Raw genomic sequence first — 18,488 nt, 5'->3', positions numbered from 1 at the left:
ATTTAATGCCAATTTAACTTATCTTTCACTGGCGTTATGATGAAAACAGTCTCTAAATAGATGATATTAAAAAGGATTTCATATTTCCCACATCAAAATAGTACAGGCAATACAGTATATGCAACGTAAAAAACAAAAATGTCCAACCGCTTGACTATTTAGGAGGGAGCATGTTTGCAGCATGCTACAGTACATGTATAAAGTGTGGAATTGAATTGTTCTGGTGCAAAAATGGTCGCATACAGTAAAAGGGAGGAATGCAACACTACGTCCGGAGACAATGAAACATTGTCATGCAAAGCTTATGACCACAGCTGGTCTAAGAAGAAGTGGCCAGCGCCTGTGCTGAAATTTTAAGATTTGCTTAATTTTTTTTAATGTAATAAAGCACATGTACAATATGTGTCAATAAATTTGTATTAGAAATATGTACCTTATCAACAATTTTTAATGCCTAGTTACCTTTCACCCACCCTGTACATTATCAGGTTTTATATTCTCCAGTTGTAAATTGATAAAAATGATGTATTCTAATTTGACATTTTCTTTTTTGCTCAATTTTTCAGTCCTGTTACAGTCATAAAAACATGTACAGACCAAGATGTATAGTGGTTGCCGATGTGACCAAGAAAAGAATTTAAATGGCCTTTCAAGGTCAAAACTCTCAAATATTCCTTTTCTTATGGGGATGCTTACTAAGAAAATCTCCAGACAAGAAAAGGAATATCTGAGAGTTTTGACCTTGACAGGGGATCTAAATAATAATAATAACAATTGTTATTATTATTTTTGTTACACACACACCCATACACAGTGTTATTTACAGGCATTTTATGTCTGTAACAAGACCAGAACATGTTCAGTACATGAATACCTTTTGCTACCACTGTATATTAGCTAACTAATGTATTATTGATATCAATATTAATTAGCTAATATACAGTAGTAGCCAAAAGTATTATGACAACATATGTTGTGCATTACTTCACCCTGTTCACAAATCAAGTGATTTCACCCATTAGTTAGCTATGTATAAATTTTTATTCTGCTTCTGGAACTGTGCCTGGCTTATCTCCAGAGGTACAGTAAAGCCAATAGAAAACTGCTTGAGCAGTTGCAGGAAAGAAACCATCTTCTGTACATGATTTTTAGAATGCCATCGAGCAGGTATCGATTGAGCAGTTGACACCAGATAACTACAGACGTCTTTTTGATGCAGCAGGTTTAAAAGAACACCAAACTACATAAAAAATATTAATTGTTGTATAGTAATTTTCATTGCTTAAATTAATACCTTATTTTTATTATCTTGATTATATATATTTTTAATTGGCAGTTAATGTCATTAGACCATTTAATAAAATTTTCTTCGAAATACTTTTGGCCACATCACTTACCATGATCTCCATTGGGCTCCAGCGAGATGTGCCCCAGTACATGGCCATTCCTTGGTTAATTACATGGGTCATGGCTCGCACCGTCTCTGCCAATCACAATATGATAACTGGTCAACACACATTTGAGAGTTGAATGTACTAAGGCCAATACTGCTAAAAAAGAGAGAGGCAAAGCATGAGCAAGCAAGGGGGAAAAGGAATATGTAACAAACTTAAGAGAACAGAGAAGTTTATATTTTGATCTCTTTTTATTCTTAGAGATGAATGATGTTACATTAGTTAAAAATACAAAACATCATTATGAAATGTAATTTTTACCTCACATGAGCTATGGCTTTAATTATAATTAAATACAAATTAAATTATCTTAAGCTTTAAGAGGGAATATACATCTACTTAACAATACCAATATAAACCATCTATAGATAGGTTTGTCTGACTCTCAGCACTGTCAACTCTGCCACTACATTTAACACACACCTCAGTTTAGCGTGCACTCAATGTCTAAGTTTATAGTGCAAAGCACAATTAGATATTCTCTTTCATAAATCCTCATTATGGGCATAGGCCCAAAGGGAATTTTAGTTTTAGTTTCCAGAGCCCCATCCCTTCTCGCATAGACGGCGGAGTTCTGTTTATGTTTTCAGTATTCTTTTGTTTCCATTTATGTTCTTTAATTAATAATCCCACACTATCTCTAAACAGAAAGGTCTTCCTGTGCATAACACAAGCACTCTCACATACTCCTACAGTATTTTATTGACTTCCTCTAAAGCCCTCCGTTAGGCCTCTTACAAATATTAAATAACAACATCTTGTGGTGCGACTCTCCATACCACACCACGTAACAGTAACTTACAATCTTAATGCTTCTGTGCCTTCCTCAACCAATTTGATTTATAATAAATCCATTCTGGATTATTATGCTGCTTGTGGTACCTACTGTATCATTTTCCATCCCACTGAATTGGTTTCCTTCAATCATTGTTGGCAGAGGAATTCCTTCTGCTCTCTTCAGACTTTCATGAATATAATGAAGATTCCAAAGGAAAACTAAAGAAATACGTTAATAAATGTTGCACATACGGTAAGTGACTGCTTTCAGAGAAGGCCAAGGTATTTATCAGGCTGTCAGTGTTCATTAGGAGAGCTTGTGAATGAATTGAGAGACTTGAAAAATGCTGATGGTATTGTACTGTAGCATTTGGCAGATGCCCTAATTAAGGCGATTTACATTTTATTCCCTTTTACATCTGAGCAGGTGAGGGTTAAGGGCCTGGATCATGTGCCCAACTGGGACCTTCTGCTCAGTAGTCAAACATCTGTAGTTAACCGATGAGCTATCCCTGCCCCAACAAAGTTACACCACACTTATAGTCAAGCTCCTTGTTTTTCATTAATTGCTTCTGGTTTATACCATGTAGTGTTCTGGTTTAAATGTAACCTAACTTGCTTATTTGTGATGAACCTATATCTTTTTGTATTTTGATCAGTGTGGATGGATGGATGGACGGATGGATGGATGGATGGATAAGCGTTTTGTATTTTAATATTCTTGACACTAGTAAGCATCTTTTATAAAAATTTAACTTTTAATGAAAGTTGAGGTAGCTTTCATACTGTAGTTGTTGAAAAAATATATATATATATATAATTAATTATATAATTATATATATATATATAAATATATAATTATAATTATATATTTATATATATATAAATATAATATATAATTTTACAGGCAGACTGAGGTAAAGGTCACAAACCTTAAACAGTCAAGTAATCACCAAAATTCATACTTTTGGTGTCATAAAAGTGATTTTTATTGTTTATGATTTGTGAACAAAAAGTGCAAAATGCAAAAATACTTATTAAAACATTTAAAAGATAAAAAAGCATTGTTGCTATAGTAAAGAAATGTAAGCGAATGAGCATGCATGAAAATCACCCTCACCATCACACTATAAGCAATCATCTTGCAAAAATATTGCAGCATGTTAACAAAAGCTGAACTAAGGAATAAAAAGATGCACCAAGTTGTGCTTAACAGTTCTGGGATGTGTGACTTTTTAACAAAGACACATAGGCAGATGGAAACATTCTATAATTCCTGCTTATTTACTGATTTAGCATCTTTATTTAAGATGTCAGCTAGGTACTGTATATTTCCACTGTAAAAAAATTTGCATGTTTATTAAAATAAATGTTTGCTGTTAAAATATTCCAACTAAAATTAAATAAATAATTCACGGATGGGGTAAATAAACCAAAGATGAGATGCAATGATTTTTCCACTTTGCAAGATGTAGAGAATAACAAAATACTGTACATAATTTTTTCTAAATCATACTGGTTTCTAAAAATAATTATTTAAAAAAAAAGCATTTTATGGATGTTCAGATTCTCGCACCAAGAAAGACAGGGTGAAAATTTTTCAATTCATTACCATAAAATGCTTTTGGATACAAGAGATCAGGACTCTGACTAAGGCTACAGTGTACCTTCTATGATGAATGTTCTTGTTTTTGAGGTGTTAAATGGATTTCCTGGTGACAAAAAGAAGCAAAATATTGTGAAATAATTTGATAAACTGATGAATGAAATGAGCCTCAGAGGATTCTTGAAAGGGACTGGCTCCTGCTCACCGTGGTCGTGCAGCCTCATTTTTATAGAGCCATACATCAAGCCAGGCATCACCAAAAAATTTTGGAAAACGTGAAGTTTTCCTCCTACAATGTCTTTAATCAGTTTAGATTGAAAAATCAACTGGTACTACTGATCATCATTCAGAAACATGCCATAGTTGATATGGAACTATCTTGACATGCAAAAGGCACATCATTATAAACGTCTACGGTTGTAAACATTATTATGAGCTGTATTCAGAGTTGACAACTTAGTTCGGGAACTTACAGTATGTTGAAAACATCAATATTTATGCTGATATTTAAGCTGGAAAATGGTCTATTAATATTAATAATACTACTCATGCATAGTTTATGTCTCCAGGTTTTTGTTGTGTAAACTTCTGAGACAGAGTTTTTCTGTTGTGTTTAGACCACTGCATTAAGCAACAAGAACTTTTTGTTTCAGCACGGAAAAAATCATATAAAGAGTAAACTAATAAAACAAGGTTATTTTTTTTTTACTTTTTGATGTCTAATGAAATTATTATGTAAAACCAAGGGACAATTAAAGAAATACATTTACTGGCCACTTTACTAGATACACCTTGCTAGTACTGGGTTGGCTCGCATTTTGCCCTAAGTATTTTGTGGCATAAATTCAACAAATTTATGGAAAAATTCCTTAGAGATTTTGGTTGATATTGACATGACAGCATCACACAGTTGCTGTAAATTTGTCGCCATATCCATGATGCAAATCTCCTATTCCACCACATACAGTACCATATCTGCTCGATCTTTGTTAAGATCTGTGTGAAGATTATTTAATTACAGTGAACTTACTGTCATTTTCAAGTAAACAGGTTTGGACATGGTCAGCAACAATACTCAGGTAGGCTGTGGTATATAACCCCCTCACCATTATACCACAGCAGCCTGAATCACTGATACAAGGCAGGATGTATCTATGCTTTCATGTTGTTTACACCAAATTCTGAACCAAACACCCGAATGTTGCTTCAGAAATTGAGACTCATCAGACGAGGCAACATTTTCCCATTCTTCTATTGTGCAATTTTGTTGTGTGTCAGTTTCCACTTCTTAGCTTATAGGAGTGGCACATGGTGTGGTCTTCTGCTTCAAGGTCCAATGTGTTGTGCATTTAGAGATGCTTTTTGGCATTCTGCAGTTGTAATGAAATTAACTCAGTCTAGCTATTCTCCTCTGACCTCTGAAATCAACAAGGCATTTTCCCACAGAACTGCTGCTTACTGGATGTTTTCTCTTTTTTAGACCAATTACCTGTCTGGAATCAACAATCATCCTACATTCGAAGTCATTTAAATCAATTTACTTCAACATTCTGATGCTCAGGTTAAAGTTCTGCAGATCATCTTGATCATGTCTGCATGGTCTAAATGAACTGAGTTGCTGCCATGTAAGTCGCGAATTACTGTAGATATTTGTGTTAACAAGCAGCTGAACAGGTGTACTTATTAAACTGCCCAAAAAGTAATGTATAAAATAAAAGTAGACACATATTTAGGTAAACATCTAAAGGGTGTCTAATATAGTGAAAACATATTATAGAGACTATACTGTATAATGCTCATAGTTGTATTTTAGTCATAATCACATGCAATTATTGCTGATTTCTTAATGAAACAGCATTGGTTCCACCCACATCAATAGTCTGTTATTAATTTATACTATCCTAACGTATGAAGCTTATGCTGGAATAAAAAGGTAGAAGTAAGTAAATCTACACAAAATCTGAAGGTCATTAAGTGATCTATGAAAAGCACAGTGGGATTATTCAAGCAAAGCAGTATTAGTCTGAAGGTTAAAACTTTGGAACATTCTGTTTTATTTAGAGCGTACAGATGGTGAGGTGAATAGACTAATGTTTAAAGAACTGCTGCACTAGTATATTTAGGGAAGATAAAGCAAGTAGCTTTGAAGCATATAGGAATCCGTCGACCAACGTGAAAACCAAATGCTCTATAAGATGCTCAAAATCTTGGCTATCCCTGACTATTAAACACACATATTTTTTTCAAGCTGGTGTTCTAATATTATATATTAACTTATTATTATATATGCTTAAATCAACTCTGAATACAGCACAGGATACCTAACACACAGGTTTCCTGATTACATGATTGTGGTATCTCACTGTGGAATACTCCATTCTTTGTTTTTCTTAGAAACCCATATTTTAATATTCCAGCTCTCATTGTCTAATATCCATGATGTATGCATTGCTTGGAAAGAGCTACTCCCCCCATAATTAAGGCCCGATCTATCAAACTATCATTAAGGGCCAACCTATGGCCAATATCATTCAAGTCTTCTCGCTTTACTCAGAAGTTATGCCATAACATGGCCACCTTGGGCCCTGGGTTAAACAGTAGACAATTACTGCAGCTGCAACTTAGCTGTACACAGAGCTAACAACTTGATAGTTGGTCAGTAACCATGGCCATGCTTTATCATAGAAGAACCTAGTTTCAAGCAATACAGAGTTAACTTGCCATCGAAACAGTAGACTCACTAAGTGTTGAATGACCACAACTTCAGAACTTTACAACCTCTCCTTGAGAAAAGCCTGGAATAACAGTTTGTTGGACCAAAATACTGTGGCATGGGCGGGGTTTTGATTGGCTACCATCATGCTTTGCGGGAGGGATTGTTTTGTGTTCACCCTGTTGGGAAAAGTTGTTTGGGTTAGTGGCTTCGGCCAGGGGTGAGTGTGTGTGTTTGAGGTGTGTTTTAAGGAGGTTTAATGTGCTACTATAGTGATTTTGTGCGAATACTGTTAATAAACTACTCCCAGACATTGCATTGGGCAGCAAGGAAGCTCACCCGTCTCTCCAAGTGCCTGCTTAGTGCTGAAAAACGCTACAATACATTGCTGGGGAGTTTGCAGAGACTACAACCAATGCAGGTTGGGAGGACGCTTTATAAAGTAGTTCATTGTGGACCCTGCTACAGAGCTGAAATCCCTGCATGTCCATAAAGAAATTATTGGCTATTGGTGAAATTAAATATTGGAATTTAATACTGGTGAATATATGGGCATAACTGGTGCACTTGAAAACAACAGCATCAAGCAGCACTTAAAGCAGGAAAGCAAGGATCTCCACACTTTAAAGTGCGGGTCTACTAACACATGACTACTGTGGATAGTCAAGACAGGAACAGCTACTGTGAGGAGCCAGGAACAAGGTGGGGAAAACCTGGCACACAAGTGCACACACACAAATACATTGCATAACATTGCATGGCACATGCAGGCAATCAGCTGGGAAAAAAACATTTTGCTAAATACACTGTCATCATCCTCTGCCAGTGGCTGAAAGTATGTTGCAGCCTCTTACAAGATCAGCTTGATAAAGCCATACTGCTAGTGTAAATGTTGAGCAAGGTCATTTCAACCAGGCCACAAATTTCCAATGAGTCAGACGAATCAGATGAATGGCTGTGATTATATAACCATTAGCATGGAAATGCAAGATATCTGCTCATGCACCACAGAGGAAGTTGGCCATTTCATGGCCAAGTGTACTCCCTAAAACCACCAGCTATCACTATAAAGAAAGTCAGCTGCTCAAATCCCAAAAGCAATAAACAAACTTTTGCTTCTTCTCCTAGAGTGTAAAAAGGAAATCACAAGCTTAGGGTATAAACTATTTTCTGCCAAAACAGACTGCAATCCAATTAAGGCACCAGTGACATTTCATCTTCATCTAAACTTAAGGTCTGAAATAGCAAGTGGTCCCTCCTTTCTCTCAAAATCAAGAATGTCTAATGTGACAGCAAAATGTGGCAGATCAGTTGCATGTGTTTCATGCAGAATACATGGGTTAACCATTCCAGCCTTCCTAAAAAAAAGAGGATATGCATTTATTGGATGGTCTGGCAAGCCCTATGGGCTTGTTTGGCCCCATCGTGAACTCTTTGCAACATCACTGCACAGTAAGAAAATAGAGGCAATATGTGCAGGTGCGTGAGTGACATGGTCAAAGAGGAACCCCATCCAACCCAACCCGACCCAGTAAGGTCAGCCTGCTAAGCGATACTTGGTTCCCTACTTAAATTATAACCTCTTGCCCACAGTGGAAGGTGTCCAGGTCCAGTTTGCACCATTTGATAATTTTTCCTTCACATATACCAAAGAGGTGATTGTTCTACAACTTAGTACACACAAAACAGTGTTTTTAACACAATGCAAAACATTCCAAACAAAGAAATATCCAAATGTACGGCATTTGATAGTATTCTGCCCAAATGTAACAGGCAGTCCTTATGTGTAAGGCCTTTTTACAGAAGGCAGTAGTGTAGTCACATTCAGTCTATGCCACGTGTTACTGTACTTAAAGCCTCAGTTCTGGCCACCATTACTTGAAGGAGTGTTAGTGATGAATGGCCTTCCTTTGAATATATATCAAACACACCACAGCCAGTCTTTGTGACAGGGAGTTCAGATTGACATCTCAGAAAGGTGCAATATGTTTGAAAAATATGTATGAAACATGCAATGTATGAATCATGCAATGTATAAAACATGCTATATGTCTTTGTGGCTGTGGAGCCATTCAAGATATGAAATGTGTAACTGTTTTGCTCTTCCTACAAATGTGTTCTTGTTTGGCTGGACAACACCATGGTGGTGGCCTTTAAAAAAACAAGGAGTAATGCAGTCCTGATACTATCAAACCTTCTTACACTGAACCTAATCTCTGTGACTTGGGGTAAATATTGGCCCATGATTTAGGGGATTTACATTCTGGACATCTCTGCTGCAGCCAGTGGCACATATAGTAGAAAAATATCCCATCCTTGACACATGATGTTGAAATAAGTGCTACTGAGAACTATGCAGAGGTGTATACCACAGTGAGTTGCCTCATTCCTGCTATCAGAGAATGCGGGTCCTATTGTAAACTAAAGTTAGAACAAATGCAGTTTATGCTATTCTTATATTTTATCAAACCATTTAAAATCATACATGCTTCATTCCACTTGTGCAATTATTTTATATTTAAATATGAATGGTAACTAAATTTAAATTTTAGTCCACAAATCCAGTCTAAAGACAATCAGAAAGCATGCTACAAAATAGGCAAAAAGGGCTTAGAGTTAAAAAAATAATTATGACACCAATGTGAAAAAATGTGAGGACCATAAATTAAATTTAAGGGTGAGAAGGCAGTTGTAGCCATGCAGCATGTGAACAGTAGCAGATTTTGCAAAAACCCTAACATACAGTACAGTACAAATAGGCTGAATGGTACAGAATCCCAGCATGCATGCATGCTTACCTTCCATTGGTGTGTTGGCATCGGGTCTATTAGCAAATACTACATCAACATATTCTAACTGCAGTCTCTCCAAAGATGCTTTCAGACCTTCAAAGTAATGAAGCACAAGATGAATTCAGCTCTGGGCAATGGAAGTTCCACTGGATTATGAAGATTATGTGTAGTGACCTACCCTCTATTATATGCTTTCTTGACAATCCTCTTTCTGTTTCTGCTCTGAAAAATATAACGGACGGACATGGTTGCTAGTACAATAACTGTTTACGCCTCAGGAAATCTCAGACAAAATAATTCTGACATCCTAATGCCCATCCAAAAACCCTTAAACTGATGTTAACAAATTTATTAAATATATTATATGTTGATCCTGTCATCAGTATAAAAGTGCATGCATAGATTTACAGAAACTAGAAAACAGCACATGAACTGTGTGCAGAAAATATACTATGATAATGTGAAGAAGAAACATACTCATTTACCCTTACAGTATATCAGACAGACACTTGGTCTTGGTCTTTGTTGGTCTTTCTGTTATTTGTAAAATTCAGCAAGATTGATGGACTGTTAATATTGTTTAGATCAGAGATTTTTTTTAAATATAGTCAGGTCCAAACAAAGTACTTATTTATTTATTTATTTACCTCTGTACACTAGCACATTAAATTGAAATAAATCACTTAAGATGTGAGCCAAACAAAGACTTCAAGGGGGGACCAAGCACTGAGAGAACATGCACACTCCATGCACACAGTCCCGATGCAGGAATCAAATCCGGGACCTGGAGGCGCAAGGTGACAATGTTAACCACCTAGCCATAGGGAAAAAAGGGATAACTAGTGGAAGCTTTGTGACCATGGGTAGGAAACTTTACAGACCTTAATCACATTGAGAACTTGTGGTCAAGCCTCATGAGGCAGATGGACAAACAAAATCCCCAAAATTCTGACTAAGCATTGATTATGCAAGAATAAGCTGCCTTCAGTAAGGATGTGGCCTAAAAGTTGATTGACGACATGGCAGGGCGAATTGCAGAGGTCTTGAAAAAAACAAATATCGACTTTTTTCATAAACTTTTCATGTAATTATTAGTAAAAGACTTTGACAATTTTTAAATGCTTGTATACCATGGTACAATCTGACAAAAAGATCTAAAATAACTCAAGCAGCAGATATCGTTAAAATTAATATTTGTGTCATTCTCAAAACTTTTGGACATGGCTGTACACGTCAGTGTTTATCCTGCAACTTTTATCAGCTGTTAGGTCATCAGTAAACACCAGTGACTCAGTTCCATTGGCCACAGCCATATACACTTATGCCATAACCTGCTTCCACCAGATTTGTTCGATGTTGTGGTTTGAGTCATGAGCTCTTCCTTTCGCTCTCCATACTTTTCTCTTTCCATAATTCTGGTACAAGTTAATTTGGATTCATAAGTCCTAAGAATCTGGCAAAGGTTTTCATGCACAGTCCAATCTGGCCTTTCTGTTTTTAAGAGTTATTGGTTGATGTTGTTGCGAGGCATCTGCATTTACTTTATAAAGCTGTCTCTTCACAGGAAGACTGTGAACTTTGACAATGACTCACCTACTTCCTCAAGAGTGTTCTTGACTTGGCCATGCCTGTACAGTACATGCAACTTCTTGTCAGCCATTTGTTCCATATTTGTCCAAATGGGTATGTGTATAAAAATGTCTATGATTCCTGAATGGTTAATGCCACACTTTTGTCAAACCCCCTGTAGTTAAGTTGATGCACGTCTTGACTTTAATCCCACCTTGAGCATTTTATTTCAAATTTATTCTGGTGGTTTACAGAGGCATATTCACATAAAAAGATTAAAATAAAATAAAAAAAACCACATAATTTTGTTCCAAAATCTTTGGACCTGGCTTTATATAAATTTAAAGTTCAGTTAATAGTCTAGATAGGACATAACTTACTGGTTCATAACTGTCAAATCAGAGTAAATCAGAGTTCCATTATCTTGACAAACTATGTAAAAAGTGTTATTTTGTACTTGGGTAACAGGTCACATCAAAACATGTTATTTAAACTGCAATATAGTATATCCTCATCCTTCAGCATAAATATTTGTTTAAACTTTGTAATTTGGTCAATTAATTAGAAGTGTCAGCCCATTAAGATTAAACCTGACAGCCTCTCATCAGTGTTGGTCTAGGACCTTTAATTTAGCCTGAGGGAAAGAGCAATGCTCCATAGGAGGGATCGATCTGAAGAACTTTCAGGAAACAATTAGAGCTGGGGTTCTGGCCACCTGGAAAGGGGCTACACGGGAGGCTAAATGTTCTTAAACCTCAAATCAATACACATGTACACTATGAGACACTCTCACCTACAGGCATTTTCCGAATGGCAGCTCGCTTTAAATTGGCAACTTTTACCTTACACTTCTCAGTCTTACCTAAGATAAAGGTAACTTTCTCCCTACACAAATGTACAATCACGTACTTTCCACCCCAGTAGATCTTAGTGGTAATCATCAAACTGGAGCGTCTGTGAAAGAAAATAAAACAAGTGCAGTGAGACCTTTGTAGGGACATCAATTACTTACTTTCCACCCCAGTAGATCTTAGTGGTAATCACCAAACTGGAGCGTCTGTGAAAGAAAAAAGAACAAGTGCAGTAAGACCTTTGTACACTAGTGACATTGTGAAAGATGAACTTTTAACACATTTACAAGGACAGGCTCCAAAGTTCCAAAACAGTTATTCAGTAACTAAAAAGGCCAGGAACCATAATGGGTAATTAGATTTAGAAACAATTGGATTAGTCAACGTCATTTCATTAAACTGAGCTGAAATTGTACATACAGTGGTTAATCAATCGGACTGTAGGTCCTACCGTCGCCGCGCTCGGCGGTACCGTTTGGCTTTGTGCGTTTGCTGGCTTTTACCGTTGAGTGGCGCTATATAACTACAGACTGACGCCTCGTGCCTTAGTTCATTCTCTGCTGGATTAATGAGACACGGAGTTTTAGAACTGCACGTAGTAGCGGATAAAATCAAGTAAAACATTGTAGTTAAACAAATTCATAATCACAGAACTAAAATCACAGTACAAATGTAAAATTCAAATTAAATTAAATCTTATTAGGATCAAATTTAAACAAAATAAATGTTAACACAGTGAGCCTTTAAATTTTATCACGTGTAATTAGAAAAGACGCGTGTAGGGTTTTGTGTCGTCTTATATCTTGTGTTCTTTAAATTTATAGTAGATTTATTAACTAAAATAAATGACCATAAAAATTATAACATTGTCAGGACGTTCTACTGCGTCAGCTGATGTTGGTCATTCAGCCCCGCTTGTGTTTGTGCGTTATTATAAGAATGAAATGCAGTAGACTGTTATGATCTGTAACGGGTTCGACCCATGTTGCACAGGCGGCACCATAAAGCACGGACACGAGGCGAGGTCTTAGGGAAAGAGGGTAATTTATTTAGGTAAAATGGGGAAGGAAAGTGTTGAAGGAGGGAGAAAGGAAAGAAAGGGATAAAGGTTGTGCATGTGCAGTTCCGGGGGCTGTGCCACACTGGCATGCGGGCACACAGCTGACGATAAGTGTTGGTGCGCGGAGTGGCAGAACTGAGCACGCGGAGGCAGCGCTTCTCCCGCTGTCGATGGCCGGCGCGAGTCCTCGCTGACGTAAAAAAAACTTAACACAAACGTCCTCGCAGCCTTTTCCTCTTCGGCAGCGGGGCTGCGAGGGCGGGCACGGTGCGGGAGTGAAGATGCCGCGGGAGCTCGCGCAGCTCTTTCTCGCGCTGTCCTCAGCGCGGAGATCAAAGGGCGGAATTCTAGTGTCCTTGTTTAAAGTGCCTGGCCGCGTCACATCTCCCCACTGACATGCTTCTTTCATATTCTCCATTACATCACGTACTTCCCAGACCTCAGACAAACCTCCGCGCCTTGCTTTTATAATGCGGAGCAAGCCCGAGATCATATTAACGTTAATTATCGCCAGCCGGCACAAATAAGCGGCCCCGTCCCTTTGGTGCCTATTCAGGGAGCCTACGGAGTGAGGGAGTAGTTATAGTAGATTTGAGCGTACACCCATCACACGCGCACGCCGTGGCAGATCATCATAATTGTCCTAAACTTGTATTTCATAAGGTTTTCCGAGCGGTGGTACAGCGCAACGGGGGTCATTATTTACTATTAAACATTAAACGAATTTACAAAACTTAATGCGTGCGATTAAGCGCTGATTCTACATAGGAAAGTAAAGAAGAGGATCCTAATGCTCAACATTCCGGAGACCAAACCCCATTTAAATTAAATTAACAAATATTGCATGTAAATAACAATAGCCCACGTTTAAAAAAGCATTTTTATTTAGATTATAAAAAAATAATCCTGCATCTGTTTTAGGTGTTCCAGCTGCCACTGTTCTAAAATTCAAATTAAATCAAATCTTATTAGGATCAAATTTAAGCACAATAAATGTGTGAGCCAGTGAGGCAGTGAGCCTTTTGATTTTATCACTTGTAATTAGAAAAAAAGCGTGTATGGATTTATGTCATCTTATTTCTTGTGTTCTTTAAATTTATAGTAGATTTATTAACTGAAATAAATGACCATAAAATTAAAACAGTGTTAGGACGTTCTACTGCGTCAGCAGATGTCGGTCTTTCAGCCCCGCTTGTGTTTTTGCGTTATTATAAGAATGAAATGCAGTAGACTGTTATGATTTGTAACGGGTTCGACCCATGTTACTCAAACAACTCAGTTCAGGTGTAAGTAAATGTCTGTGCTGTTTGGGGGAGGGACGTGCTAATGATTTGTTCGGCTCTGTGTGTGTGTGTGTGTGAGAGAGAGAGAGAGGGGGGTGTCGCGGTCGTTTTCAGTGAAACAAAGGCTCAGCTGAAAAATGTTAGGCACATCAGTCACTTAACCCCCATTAAAAGGTATTTGAGTGTTATGATAGTTGTAATATAACAGATGCGCACTGAATACTAAACCTAAACCAGGCACGGAGATTAATGAACCAAGATAGCCCCCATACCCGTTAAAAAAAAACAAAAAAAACAAATAATATTATTGTGTATAGACTGATTAAAAACAATGCAATTTATGCTATTATAAGGAAAATAAGTTCTTCCATTCCAATGATTAAAAAAGGTAACAATGTCAACTTTAGAATCTAGAATCCAGGAGATTAAAATTACACAAATTGAAATCACTGAAAGTCTCCAGAAGAGCCTCAGATTCAAGAGGTTTTTAAAGTGGGGAGAAATGCATTTCAGTTCCTCTGAATGTATAGGTGAGAACAGCCGATTCACACCTGGGGAGGGTGAATCATTTGTATTTGAATGTTGTCTGGCATTGTAAAGCACTATAGTGACACTAAAAGAACAACCCAGGATTAATGGGAATTCTTATACTGCATAAACATTATTTAGCACCAAAAACTTCCTCGCGTTTGGGAAAACTATGCGTGCGGTTGAGCGCTGGTTAGACTATAGGAAATTAAATCGGAGGGTTTTTATTTAGACTATTAACAAAATAAGGCGTGCCAGCTGCCACTTTTTAGTTAGAAGTTTTCAATACAAAGCTTATAATGCCCATATGACATGACGGAATAAGGCACGGCTGGTGATGATTGGGGTTTGTTGGGTTACAGTGGATTTTACTACACGGTGTGAGTGCAATGGCCATCCGTCTGCTCGCGCTGACTCTGCTCCCCCCTCCCACCTCCCGCTCCTTTGAAGTTACTGGGGCGCGTTCCATTTGCCTTGCTTGCATGCCGCACTTCCGCGTTGTTGCACGCGCGCTGCATACACAGCGCGTAGTAAAATCCACTGTAGCCCAACAAACCCCGAGTATTTTCTAGCGCGGAGTGCAAGCCCGGGCAACGATAGTAACGATAGCTCACCAGTCATGTGTAATTCAGTGTTGCCAACTATTTTCAACGGAAAGTAGCTAAAGTCTGCTCGAAAAGTCGCCAAATGTCGCTAGATGACGTCATGCGTATATTTGCATATTAGTGACGTAATTACGTCGAATTTGCATTTTGCGTGTTTTCCCTAATGCTTCCTCATGTGTCCAATATAATTATGAACTTAAGCTTTGTAACAGTGAGTAATATAAGTGCATCGGAAGAAATAAGAAAAAAAAAAGAAAATAGTCAAATTAAATAGTTTTATTTCAAGCAAAAGAGAAGCAGGTAAGTGATAGGTCCGTTGCAACACCGTTTGCACATGTGCAGCTCATTCACATCCATGTTAGCTGCTGTGCAGTCACGGGAAAATGCTGCTCCTTTCAGCCGGAGCTAGCGCTCACTGATCAGAGCAGACACAGGGGGATGAGTAACTGTCTTCCTGGGGGGGGGGGCTCCTGCGAGAGGACAGCCCTGTCTGTGAGTGCTTTGGGATGGGGGAGGGGCCGGCGGCGGCAGCTGCTGTGGCAAGTTGAGAAGAGTCAGTACAGACACATCAGAGTCTCCAAAAGTCTCCAGTAACACAAGAAAAAGTCGCCAGATTTGTCGCTAGTCGCTTTTTAAAAAATTTGTCGCTAGAGGGATTTGAAAAGTCGCCAAATATAGCGACAAAGTCGCTAAGTTGGCAACACTGGTGTAATTCTGCGGTCCCGCTGCTTCGCATGTCTGAAGGGGAGGCCGCCTAACTAGTGAGCGAGGAGCGATATTGATTTGGGCGCACGCCGTGACAGGCTGAAAAAACTGTGTCAGATTAATGTGCAAAAACTATATAATAAAACTATATAAGACTACATGCCTTTATAAGACTTAACTTTTATTTAAGCGCACTCACAATAACGAAAAAACGTTGTGATTTTGTAAGTGTTGTAAGCTGTGCTGCTCTGTATTGTTTTTGGTAACCTTGAGCGCGTCAGAAAATGAACGCAAACGTTTATTTAAAGTCTGCTTGCTGTTTTCCCAACGCGTTCATAATCATTAGTCTACTTCTGCCGGTGCACTCTGGAAAACTTAATGCATGCGGCTGAGCGCTGATTAAAACTATGGAGTAAATTAAAGAGTAGAATCACGATTCTGAAGTCCTGAGCCCAAACCTCATTTAAATTAAATTAACAAATACTATAAGTAAAAAAAAAACAATAGCCCACGTTTAGAAACCGTTTATAAATTCTTTCCGACATGAGTTGGCTCGGTGTTATGCGCAGAGCGCCGGGAGATTTCCTGAAGCTCCGAAATCACTGGGCATTTTTTCTAAATAGCCGCTATCTTTAATAACTTATGGAGGTTTTGAGCTGTATACACACGCATTCCTGCCTAAACAACTCTTAAAACTACACCTGTGACACAATAACAGTAATATTTCAAACATTCTGCAGGCTGATATTTGGAGAAAGGAAAGAATAATGAATAAACCAGTTGTTGGGTCAAAATAACCCAACCAGGTGTTCATTCGTAAACTACATCTCATATGAGCCAACATGAGCAACCCAACAATGTGTTTAAAGTACCTGAAATAATCCAGAACTTAAATAACAATAAACAGATACAGAGATACGCTGTATAACGGTCACTGTTGTATTTACGGCAACGAGCGAAAATGTCACTTTGCGCCACCTGGCGGCCATTTTACGAATGACTTTGAAATGCAACTAATTTATTTTGGCCGCTGACGTTTTTACGCGGCGGTGAGCGCGACGGTAATAACCATTCCGATTGATCAACTACTGTACATGCAAAATCAGTTTCGCACTCAACAGCTAATGAAATTAGGACAGCAAATAACACCTTTTAACCACAGCTAGGTTTAATCAAACTGACAAAAATGTATATATCGTTTTTTTTCTTTTGCTTTGTGATGACATACGTGTCTGGAGGACAGCACTATTGTGTCACATATTGGTAGCCCAAAATGGGTAGATAAAACTTAGAAAGGTTGGGATTAGACAAGACTAATTGGGTTACCATATACAGTAGTGCACTTTGGTTAAAGAGGTCCTATTTTGCCATTTTAAAGGTTGCCAATATTGCTTAATAAGTCTCCTAAAACAGGTTTACATATATGAAAGGTCAAAAAACACTTTAGTTTTCTCCAAAAATAGATTTAATTTTACCCTATTTCTAAATTATTCGTAAACGACTCGTGTGAAGCAGTTAGAAGATTCAGTCTGTCTAAACCCCTCCTTTCCGTGAGTCCTCACTGCTGTGATTGTTCAGATGGCGCTGTGATTTATGATTGGTCTACCGCTACAGCGTGTGTCGGAAAATAAAACGCCTATGACCATAACTGATGACTGCTCTGGAGACCCGTCAATACATAAAAAAGGTGGCGTCGGATTTATTTTTGTGTCGGTGTTGCGTTAAAAGGCTGGTGAGCAAAAAGGACAAACACAAACAAGTTGATAAAACAAACGTGTATTAGACAAAACTAAATAAAGGTTTTAGTATGCGTATGTGTGCAGATGCATTTTCCCCCTATGGCAAATGCATCTGCACACATACGCATACTAAAACCTTTATTTACTTTTGTTTTCCCCGGCATTTTCCCCCCCTAGAGGAAAACAATGCTTCCGCACACGCAAAGTGCGCATGCGTCTTGCCACTTCGCGAGTGTTAAGTTCAGTTTTGGTAAATGGTCAAGAATAAACAGTTAAAATGGATTTCGTGTGCTCTCGTTTTTATTGTTTTTTTATATTACAAAGTGTTTAAGTGAACCCGGCATGAATGCTCGGTCACACAAGTTGTTCGCGACGTAGAACGTGGGGGACATTATGCAAATATGTTACGGAGTGACGTGGATCCCTAACAGAGTAAAAATAGATTTGCTAACGACTTTAGCGAATGTGAGCCGATTCTTTTTTTTAATAGACAAAAACTTAATTTATCGCGCACTGTCAGCGTCACAGATAATGCAGATAGTTTATGTTCACATACAGCTACATGACACACTGCATGAAAGATCATATTTGAAAAAAGTATAATAGGACCTCTTTAAAAAATTAGTCAGATATAAAAAGATAAGACTGGAAATAATTACAGACACAATGACTGTATAAGACTTATCAAAAACACATCTAGGCTGTTTAAAAGGATGAATATGAATGCAGGTATTCTCCACTATTGATCAGGTGACTTTGAGTTGATTTTATCATTAGTTAATGGGCTGAGGGCTATGGGAATTGCA

General features: G+C 37.9%; 1 protein-coding gene across 5 annotated transcripts in view; it reads right to left on the bottom strand.

The window, feature by feature from the left end:
• The window catches only part of kcnab2b (potassium voltage-gated channel subfamily A regulatory beta subunit 2b), a 101,048-nt gene that overhangs the window by 15,671 nt on the left and 66,889 nt on the right, over nucleotides 1-18,488 (bottom strand). For 3 of the 5 annotated variants that reach the window (XM_053482468.1, XM_053482464.1, XM_053482466.1), the window contains 4 exons: nucleotides 11,924-11,968; nucleotides 9,521-9,564; nucleotides 9,349-9,435; nucleotides 1,398-1,483 (listed from right to left, as the gene is read on the bottom strand). In XM_053482468.1, coding sequence (XP_053338443.1) covers nucleotides 1,398-1,483; nucleotides 9,349-9,435; nucleotides 9,521-9,564; nucleotides 11,924-11,968 — 262 coding nt within the window. Of the gene's footprint in view, nucleotides 1-1,397; nucleotides 1,484-3,898; nucleotides 3,944-9,348; nucleotides 9,436-9,520; nucleotides 9,565-11,923; nucleotides 11,969-18,488 lie in introns of all 5 variants that reach the window. The other 2 variants (XM_053482467.1, XM_053482465.1) reach the window with 1 other exon arrangement.

This window comes from Clarias gariepinus, chromosome 22, assembly GCF_024256425.1.
Source record: "Clarias gariepinus isolate MV-2021 ecotype Netherlands chromosome 22, CGAR_prim_01v2, whole genome shotgun sequence".
NCBI lineage: Eukaryota > Metazoa > Chordata > Actinopteri > Siluriformes > Clariidae > Clarias > Clarias gariepinus.
Note: the sequence above shows the minus strand (reverse complement) of the source record. Positions and strands in the feature narration are given on the sequence as shown.